General features: G+C 44.7%; 1 protein-coding gene across 1 annotated transcript in view; it reads right to left on the reverse strand.

The window, feature by feature from the left end:
* Nucleotides 1–10,215, reverse strand: part of WNT3 (Wnt family member 3) — a 29,031-nt gene extending 18,816 nt beyond the window's left edge. Inside the window, exon 1 of the mRNA XM_064733841.1 lies at nucleotides 10,073–10,215. Coding sequence (XP_064589911.1) covers nucleotides 10,073–10,152 — 80 coding nt within the window. The 5' untranslated portion in view covers nucleotides 10,153–10,215. The remainder of the gene's footprint in view (nucleotides 1–10,072) is intronic.
* Between the last annotated feature and the right edge of the window lie 2,900 nt (nucleotides 10,216–13,115).

The raw sequence follows: 13,115 nt of genomic DNA on the forward strand, positions 1-13,115 counted from the left end.
CAGCATCTCTCTTTGGAGGAAAGCTTTTACAGCATTGAAAATCTCACTGTGTTTACTGCGGTCACAGCCAGGAAGCCTGCATTTGCATATGCAAATTGTATGCATTTATGTAAATTCCGGGTGGAATAATATTATCACGGTCTCTGCAGAATAGATCCTCAGCCATGGCAAATCAGTGGATTGTGTTTTCCAAGTGAGAGTGGAGCTGCTTTGAGCAGGCATTGCTGAACAGAACATTTCTATCTGGAGGGGGGAACAATGCAGGACCTGCTCCTGGGCACTCCCAGTCCCTTGGCAGCAACTTCATTCACGTTCCTGAGAAGAAGTGGCTCCATCCCCATCCCCAATCCCAGCCCCAGCTCCAGTGGGAGATGACCAGCACCCTCACTGGCCTCAGTGGAGAGCTGTTCCTTCCTTGCCTGGGTTTCTGATGCTCCTTCTGGTCCCAGTGTCCTGTCCCCCATCCCTGGCAGGACACATTTCCCTCCCCAGTGCCAGACTTGGGAAGGAGGCAGGAGAGGAAGGTGAGGAAGGAGATGAAGGCTCCTGGGCACACCCAGTGCCTTGGCAGCAACTTCATTCACATTCCTGCAGAGAAGAAACTCCAGCCCCAGCCCCAGCTCCATTCCCAGCCCCAGCCCCAGCTCCATCCTCAGCTCCATCCCTATCCCCATCCCCATCCCCACCTCTGTCCCATTCCCATCCCTATCCCCATTCCCCATCCCAAATCCCATCCTAGTCTCTTCTCCATCCCCACCCTCAACCCCATCCCCATTCCATCTCCATCCCTACCTCCATCCCATTCCCATCCCCAATTTCATTCCCATCCCAATTCCCATCCCCAGCTCCATCCCTATTCCCCATCCCATCCCATCCCATCCTATCCCATCCCATCCCATCCCATCCCATCCCATCCCATCCCATCCCATCCATCTCTGTCCCCACTGACCACTGCCCTCTCTGCCCCCTCTGTCCCCTCCATGCCAGGGTGGCACATGGTTCCATCTTTCCTGCAATATTCCTGGCAGTTTGTGCCTCACACCTTTCCAGAACCTTCCACTCCAAGTGCTTTGCTCGCCATGGAAAGAGAATAACAGGACCCAGTAGTAACGCACCTCATTTTTCACCACAAGAAACCACCAGGACTGGTTCTAGACCTGGTTTCTACAAGATTCAATTTGGTTTTTCGCCACAAGTAACCACCTGATCCAGGACTAATTCTAGAACTGGTTTCCACAAGACTTGATTTGTTTTTTCCCTATAAGAAACCACCTAATCCAGGACTAATTCCACATCAAGATTCAATCTAGAACAAGATTGAATTTGATTTTTCACCTCAAGAAACCACCTAATTCAGGACTAACTCTAGATCTAGTTTCTACAAGGTTCAATTTGGTTTTTCCCCACAAGAAACGACCTAATCCAGGACTAATTCCTCCATGCCAGGAGGGGGCAGAGGGGATTCCCTGTCAGAATGAGCGACAAACAGGCAGGGGGAAGGATGAGGTGCCAGCAAGGGACATGAGGTTCCTGCAAGGGTAGGACAGTGTGGCATTCACATTCTCTGAAAAAATCCCTTCACCCAGGATTCTTCTCCTGGGAAGCTGAGAAGCCTCAGAGAAAAATGAAAACAATAATTATCTCATTTGCTTCTCCTGTGTTGTGCTCATGTGGAATGTGTTTGGAGATTGCTACCCAACAATTGGTGATTGTTTCTGGATTCTGCTGTGAGTTGTTTAGACTCTTTGGCCAATCAGGGCCAAGCTGTGTCAGGACTCTGGAAAGAGTCACAAATTTTCATTATTATCTTTTTAGATATTCTTTAGTATAGTTTAGTATAGCATTCTTTAATATAATATAGTATCATAAAATAATAAATTATCCTTCTGAGAACATGGAGTCACATTCATCATCCCTTCCAGCCACGAGGGATCACACAAATCCAACACACAAGGACCATGGACAGTGTGAGGACTGAAATTGAACCCCTTGAGCCAGGATTACTGGACTGGGCTGGACAGAGGCAGCTCCAGCAGAGCAGAGCTGTGGTGGGAGGAAACATCTGCACTCCACGGGCTCACAGCACTTCTGAGCAGCTCATTTGTGTCTTCTGAGCACCAAAGGATGATTTTGGGAACCTCCAGAGCCTCCATGGTGGTGTCCATGCTCCAGGCATATCCATGGTGGTGCTGTCCCCCTCTTGTCTGGCTCTTCCCAATCTTCCTGGTGTTGGGGTAAGGGATGTCACAAAGGTGTCACTGCTCCCAAAAGGATGTGAAAATCACAGCCCCAGCCCCAGCACACGAGGGAAGGGTCTCCTTTAGGGGTCTTCTTCTCCAAAACTGTGCTCCTGAGCATTGCACCAATGTTGGAGGCAAAGTCTCTTTTATATCCACTCTTTTCACATCCTCACTTCACCAACAGCAGCAGCAGCCTGTGCCCCATCAAACCCTCAGATGAGGATTCGGTGTCTGGAAACCTTATTTTTAGATTTTTAGGGGTAAAAATGAGCAAATTGAAAGGAAAATTAAAAATACAGAGACAGCCATGGCCTGGTGTTCTGCATCAACTCCCTGTCAGACAGACAACAGGTGAATTTCATTGAAAGCGTTTTAAAGTTTTAAAGTTTAATTTTTAGTTTAATTTTAAGTTTAATTTTTAATTTTAAAGTTGTTTTTTTAAAGTTTATTAAAGGGGAGTTGGTTGTTACCAAACCTAATCAGGCCTGAGCAATAATCAGAATTTAAAACCACAACTGAAATATTTTGCAACAATTAAACTAATAAACAAACAAGAAATCCTCCCCAAAAACATCTAAGAGTTCTCTGCAGGTAAAACATTCCTTTTAAATGTGCCTCTGGCTGCGAGAAACTCCTGTGACATTCACTGCAAATTTCTTAATTATAAACCTCCATAATCTCTAGAAAATAACTGCAGGAAATTTGGGTGATTCTGTGACATAGAAATGGGATCAGAATATAAAACCCTGAAGGTTTTATATCCCTTGAAAAGGGGGAAGAAGATCTGGAGCCTGAGCCAGGGTGGGGCTGGAGAGCAGCAGGGAAAGTTTCTCATTTAAAATTGTGAGCACTGGGAAAGGTGCCAGTTAGACTTGATTAGATTTGTAAGATTAATTAAAAGCAGACAGGTTCAGTGAATTGTGAACAAGACAAATTAGCAAATTAGCAAATCAGGAAACTCATCTTCAGAAAAGGAATTAAGAGATTTTGGCTCCTTTTTCAGGGCAAATTTGCTTTTCAGAGTGTGGTTCTTTCATGTTCCAGGCGTGGCATTTTACTATTCTACATTAAAATTATATATAAAATATAATTTTAATAATAATTATTAACATATATATTTCACAGAATCAAAAAATAAAATATCATTTTATATAAAAAGCATTTTTAAAAAATTACAAAACTGTCACTAAAAAATGAAACACGCCTCTGTAAAAAAGATCCCAGTCAGGGCAATGAGCAGGGTTTGTAAAAGATCCCGTGGTGTGCAAACAAACACCTGGTTTTGGGGTTAATTTGGGATTTCTGAGAAGTCCTGGGTATGGTCTCATAAAGAGAGGGCTCATGGAGTGGGAGAGCTGGGGGATCTCAAAATCCCTCTGTCCCAAGGGAAAGCTCATCCCAGGAAAAGCTGGAATGAATATTAAAAAAAGTTGGAATAATATTAATTCCTGGGAATTAATATTAAATATTAATATTTTTAAAATAATATTTTTAAAAGCAGGAATACTATTAATTTCCAGTAATTAATATTAAATATTAACATTTTATAAATTAGTATAAAGAAAGCAGGAATAATATTAATTCCCAGGGACTATTCTATTCTATTCTATTCTATTCTATTCTATTCTATTCTATTCTATTATATTATATTATCTATACTAAAGAATAGAGAAAGGATCTTACAGAAGGCTTAACAAAATAATAATTAAACTTGTGACTCTCTCCTCAGAGTCTGACACAGCCTGACCATGATTGATCATTAAGTAAAAATAATTCACACGTTGGACAAACAATCTCCAACCACATTCCAAAGCAGCAAAACACAGGAGAAGCAAATGAGATAATTATTGTTTTCATTTTTCTTCGAGGCTTCTCAGCTTCCCAGGAGAAGAAATCCTGGCAAAGGGATTTTTAAGAAAATGTGACAGTGACACAGGAGAAATCAAACACCCCCTGAGTGTCAGTTAGAGGATGAAATGTGAAATGTGTTGATTACATGACCAGTCAGGTCCACCTGTATCAGACCAGGTATAAAATAAGAGATTCCAATAAATTGGCTGCTTTTAGCATCCTAACCTGGAGTTTGTGACATCCCTGGTGACACAGGAGGGACCTCCAGGTTTGTCCTGAGGCTCCACTGGAGCCTTGGGCTGCACCTGGGTTGGAGTTGCTGAGGGTCCTGGTGAAGGCATTTTAATATTAAATGTGCCCTGGGAATGGAGTCGATAGTAAAAGATTTTAAAATCACAAAATTTAGAGAGCTAGAAAGAAAGTTAGGCTTAGTAGGCCCTGGGAAATGTATTTGTATTTTTGTAAAAAAATACATGTAAAAGTGTAAATGTATTTTTCACATGATCTTGTATTTGCTAGATCATGTGAAACTGCTCCTACGTAGTTAGTATATGATAAATGATATAAATGTTAGATGTGATTATTATTATAATTATGTGATAATTATTGCTTAATCATGAGAAACTGTGTTAGCGGTTTGAGGGGGATCATGAGAAATCCATACTTGGATGGAATCAGTGTATAGAACAGTGTAATAAAACATTGTATTGTGATATTGTAATATCAATAGAACAATGTCAGTTTAATAATTAATATGTAAGTTATATAATGATAAAATATAAAAATATGTTCATCCCAAACCCATGGTGGAGTCAGATTTGGGTCTGTACCTCTGACACCCAGAGCTCTCAATAAAAGCTTTATTCTTTAGCTCTATCCAGCCTGTTCTAGCTCAGCCTTCTCAGGGCATCCCCTGCCTCTGTCCCAGGGTGTGAGCTCCTCCCTGACCCCAGCAGGGTGATGGGGCACTGCAGGACATGGGAAATCACTGTTTTGTGGCCTCCTCTATCCCAGCACTTCCAGCCGAGAGGGTGGGGTGGCCAAAAATCCCCCCTGAATTCCCAGTGCTCATCCTTGGGGTGCCTTTAGCAAGTGGGAAACACTGCTTTTAGTGAAGGAGTCAAATGAGGAGCTGGTTGCAATTGAGGAGCCTCTTCAGAGCTCTGCGTGACCACTTAAATTTACTTCTGACTTCACTTTTACAGGACAGAGATTTGTGTTTTAAGGGCAGAAGACTCTTGAGTGAATCGGAGCCCTTCTCCTTGAGCTCCTGTGGCTCCAGGCTTGTCCTGGAGGCACAAGGGGTTAATTTCTGAGGGATTGTGACCTCCTGAAGGCCAGCAGTGTGACAGTGCTCATTGCTCTGTGCTGCCATGCCCTGGGAGCATTTTGAAGCTGTTGCTGAGCTCAGGACTCCACTGGAATGAGTGGAGCAGAACGAGCTCCAGGGCTGATTCCGACCCAAACCACGCTGGGATTCTGCACTGGGCAGGGACAAAACCAGCAGGAGATGTCACCTGGAGCCCTCTGCCAGCTCCTGAGGCTGGGCATCCATGGAGAGCTGCTCTGGCAATGTCCTGCTGCTCAGATTTGGGATCCACCTCAATCCCAGCTCCCAAACTCTGCTTTCCATGGCAGGGATTCCCACCAGCTAAACCTGGCTGGGAAAAACACTGAAGAAAACCTTGAAATCCACAAAACCCTTTAGAACAACAAGCTCTTGAGCAGTTGTGGCCAGTCAGGTGCTCAGGGCTGGTTTTTTCACTGATCTGCTCTGGCAGTGGTTGGGGCTGTCCTGCTGCTCAGGATTTGGGATCCACCTCAATCCCAGCTCCAAAGCTCTGCTTTCCATGGCAGGGATTGACCATCCCACCCAGCAGGGATTCCCACCAGCTAAACCTGGCTGGGAAAAATGCTGAAAAAAACCTTGAAGCCACAAAGCCCTTTAGAGCCACAAGATCCTGAACACTTGTGGCCAGCCAGGTACTCAGGGCTGGTTTTATTCACTGATCTGCTCTGGCAGTGGCTGGGGCTGGTCAGGACTCAGGATTCACCTCAATCCCAGCTCTAAAACTCAGCTTTTCATGGCATGGATTCCCACCACCTAAACCTGGCTGGAAAAAACACTGAAGAAAACCTTGAAGCCCACAAAACCCTTCAGAGACAGAAGCTCCTGAGCTGGTCAGGATTTGGGATCCACCTCAATCCCAGCTCCAAAACTCTGCTTTCCATGGCATGGATTGCCCATCCCACCCACCAGCTGAAACCTGGCTGGGAAAAACACTGAACAAAACCTTGAAGGCCACAAAACCTTTTAGATTCACAGGCTCCTGATCGTTTGTGGCCAGCCAGGTACTCAGAGCTGTTTTCATGGCCAGCCCTAGGTCTGAGCCCAGCTTTGCCCCTCACTGCCCACACCCACAGCATTCTTGGGGGGTCAGGAGGAGCAGCAGCCCCACCACAGCTCCCCATCTCCTCCTTCTCTTTCAGCAGCACTAAAAGTGTTGGACACGTCTCTGAGGGAGCTTTGTTGGCCCCAGCTCCTCCTGTCAGCACTCACAGGCAGCATTTCAGTGACCTTTTCCCATCTGTGCCCCGTTTGTTCCCCTCTCAGGGCTCTGATGGGATGGCAGCATGTGAAGAAGGGTTGGAGCTGTGTCAAAATACCTCACTGGAGGTTGCATCCACAGCCTGAGCCACCCCTGGAGCTCACTCAGAGCTGCCTGGATGGGGACAGATGTCAGCGAGTTCCCAACATCCCAGCAGGGCTGAAATCCACTCTTGGCTTCTCCATCCTGCTGCACCAGTGGGTCTGGAGCCCAAACTCTGGGTTTGGAGCACAGGGACCTTCCCTTTGCTGTGCACCTGGCAGAGCTCCAGGGGAGCATTTGGGCTCTCCTCTCTCTGGACAATGTCAAGGACCACATCCTTCCCTGGCCCTTCAATAAAACACATCCCACAAATCCTGAGCAGCTCCATCCCTTTGCCTTTATCCCCTGCAGTGTCACTGCTGCCAGCTCCTGGCATTGTCTGGCTCACAGTGGGGCAGCAGGATTATTCCAGCCATTATTATATATATTTATTGTATTATATATATATTATTTAATAGATAATTATAGAATTATATATGATATAATTGTATTATGTATTATATAGTATATATTTTATATATATTATATGCTATAATATATAATAATATAATATAATTTATATTATATTATATTATATTATATTATATTATATTATATTATATTATATTATATTATATTATATTATATTATATTATATTATATTATATTATATTATATTATATTATATATAAATGGGTTTTGATTATATATATATATATGGGTTTGGATTAGTCCAGACCCATTTATAAGGTGATCAGACCCCATTCTCATCATTCTCCTTCTCTTAGGGCACACACAGACACTTTTTCCCCACCACAGGAATAAATAAATAAATTTTCTCCTTTCTGTCCCACAGCAGAAAGGATCTGTTTGGATGTTGCTGCCAAAATATTCCATATCCAGCAGGAAAATCCTCAGGAAGGTGGTGCCAGCAGGACAGGGAGCTGCCTGTCAGCATCCTTGGGGCTCTGCCACATGAAATGTCCCCCTGAAAGTCTCGGGTTTATCTGAGGGTGAAGAAGCCCAGGGCAGCCCCAATGCATCCTGCAGGACACCAGCACAGGGGGCCAGGCTGATGCTGAGCCCCACCTTTGCTCTCCTTGCCCTGTTTTGGGGTGTGCTGAACCCTGCAAGTGGGGCTCATCCCCCAAAGCCTCCTCTGTGCCGGCCTCAAGAGCAGAGGATCAGGAAGGCAATTGGAAAATGATGATTTTTTTAAAGATAGATATCACCATGCTAGAATCCACCACATAAACCTCATTCCCACAGAGCAGATATTGAAAAGCCTTCCATAGGACCAAAGGAGACCTTGAATTTCTGTGCTTTGGGAGCATTGTCTGTCCCTGAACTGTGGCCCAGGTATTTCTGCCCTTCTGCTCCCTCAGCCTTCAAGAAACCCCTAAAACCCCACAGCATCTGCAACCTCACCCTACATGGGGCACTCCTCACACCCCTAGACACTCTCTGGCACTTTGGTGCTGCCAGAATCTATAAAAATACATAAAAATACACGAAGCCTGGATCTGTGGAGGAAATTCTGTGCGGAGTGTGCTCGACTCCCTCGTCTCCCAGGGATGCTGCTTGCCATGCCCCTGCTGTCCGTGCCCTACATCCTCTGTATTGTTCCTTTGGGGTGAGCTCAGAGGGGTTTGGGAGGAGGGGATGGTGGGGTACACACCTGTGTGCAGCAGCATTTGCTCCTGAAAACGGGCACAGGAGACATTTTGCTCACGGGGGATATTTTTGCTTCACGGGGGGAAAACGAGACATTTTCACGGGGAAGAGAAAAGAGACTTGAAACGCTCTGAGACTTGAAACCCTCCTTGATTTGGGCATTGAATCCTGGTTTATATCAAAGGCTGAGGCAGCTCAGTGGGATGAGCTGATGCCATGGTGAGGTGTCCCTGCTCCAGCCCTGGCATCCCAACCTGTGCCCAGCGGTGCCCAGGTGGGGCAGAAAAGGGATGGAAGGAATCAAAGTGCTGCTCTCTGTGTTTCAGGAGCCTCCCCTGGCCAGGGCTGAGGGCCTGAAGTTGGGCAGCCACGCTCAGGGCGAGGAAATCATTTAATTCTCCAGGAAAACCTGCTGTGATTTAGCCATTTCATGAACCTGCGGAGCTTTGAAACGCTTCCTGAGCGGGGACTTCTCATTGTGCTCTCTGTCTTTCTCCTCTGGAAAGGCAAATTCTCATCCCAAAGTCCACGCTAATAAATGGATTATTAAAAAAAAATTTAAAAATTCGTATTTTCCCGTCCTGAATTCTAAATATTCCCAGATATGGCAGTCCATTCCCAAGTTCACTCCCACCTACTTCTTGCCATCTCCATGTTGGCACCGAAAGGATCTAATTCAGGAATAAAGAAGAGAGACTTTTCTGGAAAGGCGAAAATAACCCAAGAATCTCAGCAGCACCAAATTCCACCATCTCCCTCTTTTCCCTACGGATCATCAGGCTCACAGCCCCTACCTGGCACACACAGAAACTTAACAAGAGATATTCCAGCAAGAAATCCTCCATAAAGACAGAAATAAATTGAATTATTTTGTTATGCAACTCGCTGGCTGCTGGATTTAAATGACCTGGAATGTTTAATTCTATATTTCTTGTTCTAAAGGGCTTCCAATTGCATTTTGTCACTGTATTCATTTATATAGAGTTGGATTTATTTTTAAAATAAGTAACTCAGGTTACTTACCAGCCTCATTACAACATACAACCAATTCTTTTAAAATCTATTTTTCTCTGTTCAAGGAAATTAGCGACATTTCCATAATTAAAATGAACAAAATCCACCTTTGAGCAATTTTCCTAATGAATGTTTTCTCAGGTGCCATTTGCGTTATTCACCGGACTAAATTCACATGACAGAATACAACAAAAGAAGGGAAAGAAGTCCAAAAAAACGCAGCAACCAAACAGAAAATAGAATTAAATTATTTTTTTTTAAGGATTAATTGCAGTTTCATGGAAAGGAAGAAAATCCCTGTGGCAGAGTGATGGGAGAGACAAAATTCCCATTGCACAAGGAAATAAAATCGCATCCTTTCACATCTGAACCAAGAGCCCATCGCCACAGTGCCGAAAATGGAGAAATTAAAGAGTGGTAGGGAAGCCTCCATTTGTGCAAAGGGAAACCCAGGCATGGCCCTTTCAAAATAACCCCCAAACTTTTCCACAGATTTCATTAATTACAGGTCAAATCTGAAGAAATTACGCTTCGACTCCAGCATGCAGCTCCGCAGGGCGAGGGGTGAAAAGGAAGGGAACACACAGCTCCCATGGCTAATAATTAATGAATTCATTAATCAATCATAGGGAGAGGAAGGGCGAGGGGAGGAAGGAATCTTACCACCAAATTGGGTAACCGGCTAAGACCTTTGTGCCATTGAAGAGAAAAGACAGAATTAGTCCAAGCAGGTGGTAATCCATCAGTCCAGGCTGGTGCAAGGGGGAAAAAATCGCCGCGAAGTTTTCAGAAAAACATGAAGTGCCAAAATGAAGAAATCCCCCTCCTCCCAAGGAAAAAAAAAAAAAAAAAAAAAAGGAGGGGGGGTAAAAAAGAGTGAAGCCAAGTCCCTGGTGGCTCGGGTGACTTTTCCTGGCTTGTCAGAAACACACCTCTCCAAGCCTTTCCCCCTGTAGATCATCCAAAAGCGTTCTATTAAAAAGTGCAGGGCTCGGGGATGTCAGCAGGCGGCCAATCAGACCGCATGGCCCAAGGTGAGGGATGAGGCTCAGCCCAGGGCTGTCAATCACCCTCTCCTCCCCCTCCACCCCACAACTTTGTTCCGAGCCTGGCTGCCACGGACAAACCCTCTGTGCACCACACTCCACTGGGGCACTGCCATTTGGGGCGAGGATTTTCAATTTTTAATTTTTTTTAAATTTTTTTTTTAAATTTTTTCACTTGGAGCTCAGGATGTGCTGCCCCTGAATTCCAGGAATTCAAGGTAAGGATGAAGGGTGGCTGTGGTGAGGGGTGGCTTAATCTCACACAGGGAGTGAGACAGAACTTGTTCTTCAGATTGTTATGTGTGCCCAATTATCCCATCATAAAAAACCAAACAATATTTGAGGTAGCAGCAATTTTAATTGAACAGTTTAGAAAATATGTATTGACAAAATAATTTGATTAAAAACAAGGGATAATTTGGTTCCAATAATAACGCATAAGCAAAAGATAACCGCAGGGTACGGATCAAATTATATTGCCAATATATATTTTCTAAACTATTTAATTAAAATTGCTGCTATCTCAAATATTGTTTGGGTGTTTTTTTAATGGAATAATTGGGCAAACACAACAAGATGGACAGGGATGGGGGCACAGAGGGGCAGAAAACCCCTCTGCTTGTGGTAATGTGGGCAAAACTGGTGATAAAGTTGAAATTAAGCCTGCAGTTTCCAGGTTTTCAGCATGTGGGGGTGATGGATGGAGGGGGGAGCAGGGGCAGCCTGGATTTCTATTGAGAAAAAAATGCCATGTCATGGTGAGAGGGGAGCAGGCAGATGGGGACATGTCCCAAGGATAGATTGCTTGTGAAGTGCATCTCTGGATGCAGGGAGATGAAAATATTATCAAAACCCCACACATATAACCCTAAAAAAAAAAACCTAATCAGTTTCATGATTTGCAAACAGACCCAACAAAGATTTTACTTTAAAAATCCTTGTTACAGAGTAGAGAGCCTGTTTGAACAGGAGCTATTGTGCAGCCAGAGGAGATGACTCGACAGAATGGGACAAAGAAATGGGAGCAGCCAAACAAGTTGCTTTTTCCCCTAAAGCATCTCAGCAACCACAGCTCTGTTGCTGCCCTGGGGTGGGACCAGCTCGAGTTCAGGTGCTTCAGGAGCAGCCAACAAATCAGTTTGTTTCAGAGCTGTGGCAGCAATGGAGATTCAAGGTCCTGTCTTGGGAATGGTTTTGAGAGCTCCAGACCTCCTACGGATCTTAAGGCTTTGGGCAAAAACAAATTCCTTGTTGTGTTTAATCACACACTGGCACAGGGAAGCTGTGGCTGGATCCCTGGCAGTGCCCAGGGCCAGGTTGGAGCACCCTGGGACATGGCAGGGGTGGAATGAGATGATCTTTAAGGTTCCTTCCAACCCAAACCATTCCATGACCCTGTGATGCACCTGCCCCTTGCTCCTGCCATTCTGGATTGCCAGTTCTGCCTGATTTTGGTGTTTGGGTGCTGAGTTTGGGCACTGCTGCTCTCAGAAAGGGTGGGTGCTGTCCTGGCCATGGCACACCCAAGGGAGGACACAACCCGCTCATATTTTCCCTCTCCATCCCTCCCTGCTCCTGCTGCAGGGACTTTGAGGCCAAATTTCTCCTATGGCCTTTCCAGCTGACTGTGACCCACCATAGATATTAAATATTCTTGTTCTTTTGGGTGCTTTTGAATCCCAAATATTTTTGTTCTTTCGGGGGCCTTTGAATCCCAAATATTCTTGTTCTTTTGGGTGTAGTCTGTCCTGGCAAATCTTCCTGGAACCCAGACGGGTTTTATTGAGCTGGGTCTAAGAAAGCAGCAATTGTCCAATGACATTTGGGGACACGTGGATTTAAGCTGTAAATTTAACACTAGCTGGAAATCTTCCCCACATCTTGACATTTACTGCCCATGTTTTTAAACATGAAGATGGACCCTGGTGTGGAGCTGACCCAGCCAATTTACCCAGCCCTAAAGAGATTTTAGTCACATTTTGGGGTTAGTGTGGGGCAGGAAATATGCCAAATAGACCCATAAGATTTGACTCACATGTTCTGAATGTTAAGGGATTTTTTTTAGGGCCAGGGAATGATCCCAGAAACTCTTCTCTTACTGCCTAAACCAAGCCCTGGGCTGTGTGAAATGCACTGGAGTGTCTGTGAGCTGCTCTGGCAAAAGCAGAACTGGAAATGCTGCCCAGGTTTGTGCTGGTGGATGTTTTGGAGCTGCACAATCAGAATAAGGATTAAAGGTGCCAAGGGACAGAATTTTTGTCATTAAATGTCACTGCTAGAGAGGCAGCAAGTGGAGAGAATGAAGTGAGATGTCTCAGCTGATACTGCAGGTGGCTGGAGAGGAGAAAAACCTCAGATACTGCAGAAATCCAGTTGGGGAAATCAGAATTGAGTTGTTGTTGGTTGGAGACCATCATCAAGGTCTGGATGGACCTGGAGATGCTGGGTTAATGACTGAAATTTGATGATTTTTAAGGTTTTTTCCAACTTCAGTGATTCCGTGGTGGCGGAGACGTTCCTGTCCATCAGACACTGGGGAACACAAAATGCTCCTTATCCATTTCTGGGTACTTATAAACCAAACCAATAATGAGCTACCAAGTGTTTCCTCTGCAGGAACCAGGAAGGAAAGTGACCCCAGCCCCAAATTCAGAGGTTTG

This window comes from Zonotrichia leucophrys, chromosome 27, assembly GCF_028769735.1.
Source record: "Zonotrichia leucophrys gambelii isolate GWCS_2022_RI chromosome 27, RI_Zleu_2.0, whole genome shotgun sequence".
In the NCBI taxonomy this organism is placed as follows: Eukaryota; Metazoa; Chordata; class Aves; order Passeriformes; family Passerellidae; genus Zonotrichia; species Zonotrichia leucophrys.